The sequence below is a fragment of the Chiloscyllium plagiosum genome, chromosome 38 (genome assembly GCF_004010195.1).
Source record: "Chiloscyllium plagiosum isolate BGI_BamShark_2017 chromosome 38, ASM401019v2, whole genome shotgun sequence".
Classification (NCBI taxonomy): domain Eukaryota; kingdom Metazoa; phylum Chordata; class Chondrichthyes; order Orectolobiformes; family Hemiscylliidae; genus Chiloscyllium; species Chiloscyllium plagiosum.
The window spans coordinates 13,143,898-13,153,632 of NC_057747.1; the positions used below are offsets into that span (position 1 = coordinate 13,143,898).

The 9,735-nt window shown below is 43.8% G+C and overlaps 1 protein-coding gene across 1 annotated transcript; it reads left to right on the forward strand.

Moving 5' to 3' along the window:
- The first annotated feature begins 3,390 nt into the window (after positions 1-3,390).
- On the forward strand, positions 3,391-9,331 carry LOC122541835 (homeobox protein MSH-C-like). Its single transcript, XM_043678877.1, has 2 exons — positions 3,391-3,923; positions 7,891-9,331. Exons 1-2 carry the CDS (start codon positions 3,515-3,517, stop codon positions 8,304-8,306), a joined length of 825 nt encoding a protein of 274 aa, XP_043534812.1. The 5' UTR covers positions 3,391-3,514; the 3' UTR covers positions 8,307-9,331.
- The last annotated feature ends 404 nt before the right edge of the window (positions 9,332-9,735 follow it).

The window sequence follows — 9,735 nt, forward strand, 5'->3', positions numbered from 1 at the left end:
TAATCTAGTTTTAACTAACGCTGTTAACTAGAAACAAAAACAGAAATTACTCCTAATGGTTACTGGACCCAAAACGTTAATTCTGCTTTCTCTCTACAGAAGCTACCGGGCCTGCCGAGTTCCAGTAATAATTTCAGATTTACTTTCAGGTTTCCAACGTCTTGAGTTCCCGGGTTAACTTTATAAGTAGTTAAACGTTTATGGACAGATGTTAAAAAAGAGGTGCTTGTTTGTACTTTTAGTTATCTATCTATCTAAAACCATCAGACCAAGTGCACCTTCTTAAGTATACTGTTTAGCCACATTACTGACAGACACTGGAAAGGTTCGGGTTGATCACTGGTAGAATTTTGTTTTAAAAAGTGGGGCTTTTGAGAAATCGAAGGAGAATTCGGATCCAGTTATTTAAGCAAAATCGATAGAGCGACTTAGATATTTTGGCAATGGATGTAGGTTTGCTCACTGAGCTGGGAGGGAGCAATCCCTCAACCTGAGCTACAAATCTTCTCAAAACTCGCTAATACTTTGGAAATATGAGGACTTCCATTCCGAAAAGTTTAAAATTCCCCGTTAGTAATATTACGAAGGGGCAACGCGTTTTTCGTTTGGGCAGTTTTTAAGGACAATTTGCATTACCGTCCACCACCACCTTCCCCCACCCCAAACAAAGACGTGTGGACTCAATAGCTATTCAGCAAGTTTAGTCCAACCAGAAACGAACGATGTTAGTGCAGAGAACATCAGAAATGTATTAAAAATCAGAAACATGAAATCTCACGAGAGTGTAATCCGGTTGAAGGTCGGCTCAGCCACAGTAGCCAGCAGTGAGCTACTAACGAAAAGCTGCAACATAATGAATGTAGATTAACGATGACCAATTACTTAAAATATCAACAGTTTATTATTAACTCCCTTTACAGGATATTCTGACCTTATGTCATTTACTCTTTTTTTGTGTGTACTCCTTTAAGGCGTGTATTCCTCAAAGTTGACACATCTGCCTGCTACAATAAAACACACTTACTTTAGGCTCTGATCTAGCTGACATCCTCCTACCTGAAGCCATCCGCTCTGTCAGCCTTTGACCACATCACTGAACCCGGGCGGATAATAAGAATGCAGCAAAAATTAGCCCCCAGTGCTACGTCCTGTACACACAAGCCTTTCGTTTCTCTTCCAGGGAAGCGCGTTTATTTAGTTCGGTTAATGTTATGTTTGTACGGGGCGTTCGGTTCGATATTAACAGGGTTAGTGTATAAATTCAAAACGAAATGAAGAGCTTTGGGTTTCGTTCGTTCATCACTCCAGCTGGGTAGAAATGTTATAATTGGGAATAAATCCTGCATCTGTAATTGTAAGAATAGCAATCTGGCATGAACGTGAAATACAAGATACTTTAAAACCACCAATGAGACACACCAGCAAGGGGGACTTTGCTAACAAACGCACTGTGAAATGTTGTTGAAATTAATACAGATTTGGCTGTTTTCTTTTTGGGTAAGGCAGACCTTTCAGGAGCTGCCGTCTTCTCAATACTTGGGCCAGTGCATCTGTGACACATCCTTGACTCCGGCACCCTTCTCCCGGGCCCGCAGTTGGCCTTTCTGTTTTTCTCAGTCAAAAATCTCTGTTTAACATAAGTCTGGGCAGAGTGTCCTTCCCAAACTTTCGCCGACGAGAGCCCGAAACAGGCAGACAGCCAAGAGGGAGACCGCGGTCTACCTCCGATGTGAGACAAGTTGCTGCTGAAGGCCGTCATTTCACTGGAGAATATGAAGAGAAATACTTCTGAAAGTATTTTTTTTAAAATAACAATTGTTTCTTTAACCAGGTAAGGGGTGGTCGAAGTTGGGAAAGTAAATTTCTTTGTGAGGTCGATGGATTTCCATCGCGGAATGTTTTCTGCGGAAATTTATAGTGTCCAACCTCCCCGCAACCAGTCAGACTCTTATACCCTTCCCAGAAACAGTGGTTTAAATTCGGCCTTAAAAAATAGAATCAGTTATTCCAGCGAGGCCAAAACGAAACAATTGCACCTCCATTTCATTAAGAACATCTTCTTTAATGATAATTTCAAAACTTTTTTTTCTTTTACAGAGGTTCTGTCTATTAATGGCAAATGCTATACGTGATAACAGTTTGCAAATCTCTGTTCAAAGCGGACCTCTTGTAATCTTTCCTACTATCAGCTCGTGAGAACTTAAATAAAAATACATTTAATGTATTAGAGAATAGGAATAGATTCTAACATTCCGTCTGTTGACTGCAGGGCGCTTTCCCATCGCTGAATTTGTATCTTTCCCACTAGTAAAAACAAGAGGCAAATCCGTGTGAATTAGGGAAGTGAATTCGCTGCTGTTTGTACAGTAAACGGTTTCCAACGAACGGCTGATGAGAATTCTCCGGTGAACGGAGACCGCAGTATCAGGGCCGCGCTAATTGATGGTGCATCGTCTGGGTTCGACTTTAATTAAGTACAAACCGACCCCCCCCCCCCCCCCCCACCCCCACCCCGCCGCTTTGTGACTGTCAGTCACAATCACCTTTTAAAAAAATTAAATCTGCAGACTCAGCAGAAAAAAACTCGTCAAATTAAACACAGAAAGTAGCAGAAAACCCGTTTAGCATTCTGAATATATTCAGTATAGAATGCTGATCTGTGTGTTTGTGTGTGTTACAGGAAGTTTTATAAAAACATTCTGAGCGTTGTGAGAATATTCTTAGCAAACATGAAAGTTTTGAGGACAATTGGTTAAGTCGGGTTGCCTGTTCTCCCTGAGGTAGCTTCTCTTGTTTGATCTTGCCGATGCTGGCGCCTTCCATAACATAACTTGTCTGCCTATTAAATGCCTTGACTTATCTTGAAGAATTGCTCTTGCTTTTAGATGAAGCATGGTTTTGGCTCAGAGGAGGGGGTCGCTGGCGTTGCAGAGACCAGGGCAGATTGTCCTGATTGAAAGTATGCAGAAAATGTATCCTGCACCACTCGTATTCAAGAAACTTGGAGTTAAAGACCAGGCGAACTTGTTTTTTTTTGTTTGTTCAATTCTCCGAAAGCATGGTTTCAATAAGTAACTCGTAATGAGAATGAGATCTTGCTAAAGGCTGCCCCACTGCTTAATTGCGTTGAAATTGCTCCCTGCGACCGTGTTCCAGGAGCAAGTCGCCCCTGAGCTATCAATAAACGTGCCCAGCAAGAGATCTCTTGAGTAACTCCTCGTTTCTTTCAGAGTGATCGCTGCCTTTTACAACCCAGAAACCAATCGGCTCCACTTTCTGCTCGTCAGCTCCCTGAGCCCGTCATCTCATTGGAGGGCGGCGGCATGACAGCAAACTCCCTCAGAAGTTTAAAGCGGATCTAACTCGGCTCCAAGGGGTAAGCAAGTCAGACTTGAGGAGCTTGACTTTGGGAGCGTCTCTCTCTCTCTCTCTCTATCTCTGGCTCTCCATGTCAAACGGAAAAGCACTGAGGGCTTTACTGCACTGACTGACAAGTGGTTTCTCCCCAAGGTGTATGGCCCCTTCCTACCGGATGATGAGCACTGTCCAAGGCATTTACAACCAGGGGACTAAAGAGCACAGGGACACCGAGGCGGCAGCCAAGGGGCGAGACTGCAGCGACGCTTCCCCCATGGACTCGAATGGATCTAACACTCAGATTTCCAGCCTCCCCTTCAGTGTGGAATCCCTGATCTCAAAGCGAAAGCCCTTCAGGAGCCAGGGCTCCACCTCAGAGCCCCCAGTGCCTGCCGTCACCTCCTCCACTTCAAAGGAGGAGAGCTCCTCCTCCTCCAGGACTTACTACCCTGGAGAAGACTTGCAGCATTTACCCGAGAATTCCTCTTCGCACGAACCCGAAAATCTTAGCGACAAGGAACAGTCCACTTGGGTTCAAAACAGTTCTTCTTACTCACCGCCTCCAAGTAAGTGCTCATTCCCCTCACTCACCTCATTCTTCTCACTCATTCGTTTCTCACTCATTCAGTCACTTATTCCTCTCACTCAGTCACTTATTCCTCTCACTCATCTCTCATCCCTCTTACTCATTTACTCCTTCACTCATCTCTCATTCGCAATCACCTATTCTCTCACTCACACTCCTTCCCTCACACTCCTTCCCTCACACTCATTCACTCCCTCTAACTTCCCTCTCACATTCATTCCTCTCACTTTCATTCTCTCCTCACCTACCCATCTCATTCCCCTAACTTGACTATTTCTTCATTCATTTCACTGACTAGCTCTTCGCTCGCACTCACTCTTGCTCTTGCACTCACTCCCTCTTGCACTCACTCATTCACTCTCCATCATTCCTCTCACCTACTGACTTACTTATTCCCCTCATTCACTCCTATTAGTCATTTATTCCTGTCTCCCATTCACTCCCCGGGACCCTCCCTCCCTATCTCACTGGGGAATGGCAGAGCCGTCACACTGAACTGACAGAATCGGGATTTGTGTCGATTTACTCTAGTTTGTATTCTGTGGAATTAATTTCTTTTTAAAGTTGCCACTCTAATCTTTGCCACCAGTTTAGAAAGTAAATGGTGGGGGTTGGTGGAAATATAGTTAGGTTCTCGGAAGTTCTTACACCGCAACTCCAGCAGTTTGATCATAAAAAGTAATAAAATGCACATTTTGGACACTTTGAAAAAAATCATTCTTGATGAGCGGGAGTCACGGGCAGGACCAGCAATTAATTTCCAATTCTCAACTGCCTTCAGACTGAATGGCTTGCTCGACTATTTCAGAAGGCCATTAGGACTCACATGTAGAGCAAGGGTGCAAATCCCTTTCCCTGTAGGACGGTAGTGAATAAGGTGTGTCCAGTGCAAGTTCCACTATTATTACCAGCATTTTATTCCAGATTTGTGAATCGAATTTAACATCAAAAGCTCCCCTCACAAACACACACATACCAAGCAGCTGCTGTGGTAGGGTTTGAACTCCTTTCTCCTGATGACTAATCTAGGCCTCTAGATTACTCGGCCTGTAACATGACCACTACATCACTATCCCCATTGTGGGGATTTGGGATTTAGACTAGATCGTGCGTTATAAAGTGGACTGTGGGTTATATACTGGACTGTCGCTTTTCAACCAGATTGTGTTTTGTAGACTGGACTGTGGACTGTCGATTGGACTGTAAATTATAGACTGAACATTGAATTATAGACAAGACTGTATTATGGACCAGATTGTGGGCTATAACCACTACAGTAAATTATAGATTGGACTGTGATTTATAGGCCTGATTTTGGCTATAGACTAGACTGCGGGTTATAAACTGGGCTACAGGTTATAACCTGGGCTGTAGATTATAGACTGAACGGTGGGTTGTAAACTAAACTGCAGGTTGTAAAATAAACTGTCGGTTGTAAACTGGGCTGTGGATTATAGATAGTACAGAGGGACACGGACTGGGCTGTGGGCTATAGAGAGTACAGAGGGACACGGACTGGGCTGTGGGCTAAAGAGAGTACAGAGGGACACGGACTGGGCTGTGGGCTATACAGAGTACAGAGGGACACGGACTGGGCTGTGGGCTATAGAAAGTACAGAGGGACACGGACTGGGCTGTGGGCTATAGAGAGTACAGAGGAACACGAACTGGGTTATATTTGTTAGACACCGGATTTTGGTACATACATAGGCATACAGGTTTGTTCTTTCAGTTAAGATTTGATTAGTAACAAGAAGTAACTAATGGCAAGATTTGTGAATTTTAAACAGCTGTTGAGGTGTATCCTCCCGACCGACCTCAGTAACCCGGAACCCTCTCAGATTGCATTTGATGCTAATTGCATTTCTCCAAAATGCGCGTTGCACTCTTCTGAATGAAGACGCTTGCTATTTAATAAATGGAAATCCAAATCAAACTTAGGGTTGAAGGGAGCAAAAAATGTATTCACTGGAAATGAGCTGGCACTCTGCTGACTCGGGAGTGTCAGTCCTGGTATCGGACCCAAAGCCTTCGTATGGCGGTGTGTAACTCTAGGCAAAAACTATGCAATCTGTCAAGGCCATTGACAGACACAGAATTCTCATTGATACGTTTGTAAGTTGAGATAAAAGTTGTACTCCGGCTGTTAGGACGCTGCTCAACTTCATTCAAATCAAATCGAATAACTCGCCCATATTTCCCAAGGCCCATTCTCTAAGTATTCGGGAATAGCCGCAAACTTCTGAAAGGTTAGAAAGTGGCCCTCAATTACAGGGGACATGTTGGGATGGAAGGGGAATCTGTGATCTACTGACAGAGCGCTGCATGCCCCTGGAGACTGCAGGGAAACTCATTCCTCGCCCTTTTCCCATTCGATACTGAGGCAATAGTCTTTTAGACATCGTCCTTTCATATTACCTGTGAAAGACAGGATTTAATAGAAAGTGCCCGGCATACGGGTTGCATTCTTCATTGAATGCTCACCCCATCAAACATGGCAGGGGTTAAGCTTGATATGCTGTACTGTAACAATGTTGCTGTCTGACTTTGCAGCAATATTCCAGTGTGACTGTATAGCAATATTCCAGTGTGACTGTATAGCAATATTCCAGTGTGACTGTGTAGCAATATTCCAGTGTGACTGTGTAACAATATTCCAGTGTGACTGCATAGCAATATTCCAGTATACTGTGCAGCAATATTCCAGTGTGACTGTGCAGCAATATTCCAGTGTGACCATGTAACAATATTCCAGTGTGACCGTGTAGCAATATTCCAGTGTGACATGTAACAATATTTCAGTGTGACTGTATAGCAATATTCCAGTGTGACGGTGTAACAATATTCCAGTGTGACTGTGTAACAATATTCCAGTGTAACTGTGTAACAATATTCTTATGTGACTGTGCAGCAATATTCCAGTGTAACTGTGTAACAATATTCCAGTGTGACCTTGCAGCAATATTCCAGTGTGACCGTGTAACAATATTCCAATGTGACAGTGTAACAATATTCCAGTGTGACTGTGCAGCAATATTCCAGTGTGACCGTGTAACAATATTCCAGTGTGACAGTGTAACAATATTCCAGTGTGACTGTGCAGCAATATTCCAGTGTGACTGTGTAACAATATTCCAGTGTGACGGTGTAACAATATTCCAGTGTGACTGTGCAGCAATATTCCAGTGTAACAATATTCTTATGTGACTGTGCAGCGATATTCCAGTGTGACCGTGTAGCAATATTCCAGTGTGACCGTGTAGCAATATTCCAGTGTGACCGTGTAGCAATATTCCAGTGTGACTGTATAGCAATATTCCAGTGTGACTGTGTAGCAATATTCCAATGTGACTGTATAGCAATATTCCAGTGTGACAGTGTAACAATATTCCAGTGTGACCATGTAACAATATTCCAGTGTGACCGTGTAACAATATTCCAGTGTGACCGTGTAACAATATTCCAGTGTGACGGTGTAACAATATTCCAGTGTGACTGCGTAACAATATTCCAGTGTGACTGTGCAGCAATATTCCAGTGTGACTGTGTAGCAATATTCTTATGTGACTGTGTAACAATATTCCAGTGTGACAGTGTAGCAATATTCCAGTGTGACCGTGTAGCAATATTCTAGTGTGACTGTGTAACAATATTCCAGTGTGACCGTGTAGCAATATTCTTATGTGACTGTGCAGCAATATTCCAGTTCGGCTATTGCAACAATGTTGCTGTTCCACTGTGTAACAATGTTCCCGTTCTGTGAGCGAATGGTAGTTAAGAAATAAATTCCCCCACACAGAGGCCTGTTCTTGTCATGGGGGCACCTTTGGGAAGTTTGTTGCTTGTAGAAAGCCTTGCTGTCCCTTTTCCTTGGGGCTGGTGTAATCTCGAGTTACTCCCAGAGCCGCTGAAATGCATATCTTTTCTCTCTGTGCCTTTGGTTGCAGGACACCCGAGCCCGCCCCCGTGCACCCTGAGGAAACACAAAAACAACAGGAAGCCTCGAACCCCCTTCACAACGTCGCAACTTCTGTCGCTGGAGCGCAAGTTCCGCCAGAAACAGTATCTGTCGATCGCCGAGCGGGCCGAGTTCTCCAGCTCTCTCAACCTGACCGAGACCCAAGTGAAGATTTGGTTTCAGAACCGGCGAGCGAAGGCGAAGAGGCTGCAGGAGGCCGAACTGGAGAAACTGAAATTGGCCGCCAAGCCATTGTTACCTTCCTTCGGCCTGCCGTTCCCCCTGGCATCCCATCTCACCTCTCCCAACCTGTATGGACCATCTAACGCTTTCCAACGCCCTGCTCTTCCCGTGCCGGGATTGTTCACCGCTCCGGTCACATACGGAATGTATTATTTGTCGTAAATTGTGGGAGAGACTAGCCCCTTTCTGTCTCCTTAGACACTGAAGTCAGAGAGGCTACTGGGCAGAACCAGAGTGGGGGGGGGGGGGGGGGGAGAAAAGGGTCATTCAGGGAACTCTGGAATCACTACAACCCTCCTCACATTGACTTCGAAATACCGAAACTGGGTGGTGAACCCATTTAGTCATTCCTTTACTCTGTTAAAAGTGCAATCAAGGTTCATCAAAGTATACAGAATAATTTTTACAGAAATCTCAGATTCTGCCGCCTTTTAAAATAAACAATCTGAATTCCATTAGAAGTCGGTGGTAAACCCGCCACAGAATAAAGCTGCCATTTGATCTAAAGTACCATGGCTTTAGTGATTAATGCAGTGGACACTTGAACCTAGCAGCCTGCATTTAGTCCTGATTCTCGCTGTGAATTGGAGAAAATAAAAGGCGTCGGATTCCCCTACAGCAATCATATTGGAGGTTCGTCCCAGTCCCTGTAATTTACCCCCCTGCTGCAAATCTGTCACTGTACCATTTTGTAAGAGACGTGGGCGCAGGCCGCGACAGAGACAGAGAGAGACGTTTGCTCCCCAAAAGGGAGAGCGCGATGACTTGGCACTGTTGTTTTCAATATAAAAACAAAATGTCAAACGCTAAAGCAACCCCTTTGGAGAGGGAAGGTTGCACTGTACCGCCAACTTTCTGTTCGAGTGAGGAGCTGATCGTCTGTTTTCGATCTTCCTAATGCTATGTATAGATTGGTGTAAATACAGAAATGTATGGACGGGTCTGGGATCGGCTTGAGTTTAGTTTTGCAGCCGCGACATTTCTGAATCAGCCCAGACCAGCCTGAAGATTGTTTACCAATATTTAAATATATATTAAGTGCATTTAAAATACGTTTTTCTAAAAAAAACTGTTTACATTTTCTTAAATAGTGTACAGTTTATTCTATGTGCAGATGGGTCACGAGGATTTCACGTGTTTTTGTACATTGATGGTTAAATAAACTCTCTAATTGTTCCGTTTTCTAATTCTAAAGTTTTATTTCACGATTGATTGATGGATATTCGTTAAATATGTTTTATCAGGGCGGGTATTTTATTAATAACTAAAGAGAGACAGAATTACAGACTGAGGAGACTTTATATGTTGAGGTTACAGGCGGTTGTTGTAAATTTCCAAAGTCGCTACATTCCAAGACTCCCCGAGGTGTTCGGTTAAAAAAGAACATCAAACGAAAGCACTTTACCTCCAGAGATGATTCCCACACCCAGAGCCAGCCTCCGCCGCCCCTTTCTGTTAGGTCACACTAGAAGTTTGCTCCGAATTTTTGGATGAGATTTGGCCCTTAATAAAGGGAAGTTTTTTTTCAAGAAAACGTGGTTCTGTTGTGTAGTTTCCAGTCTCACTGCACAAATAATTAATTTTCTGCCAT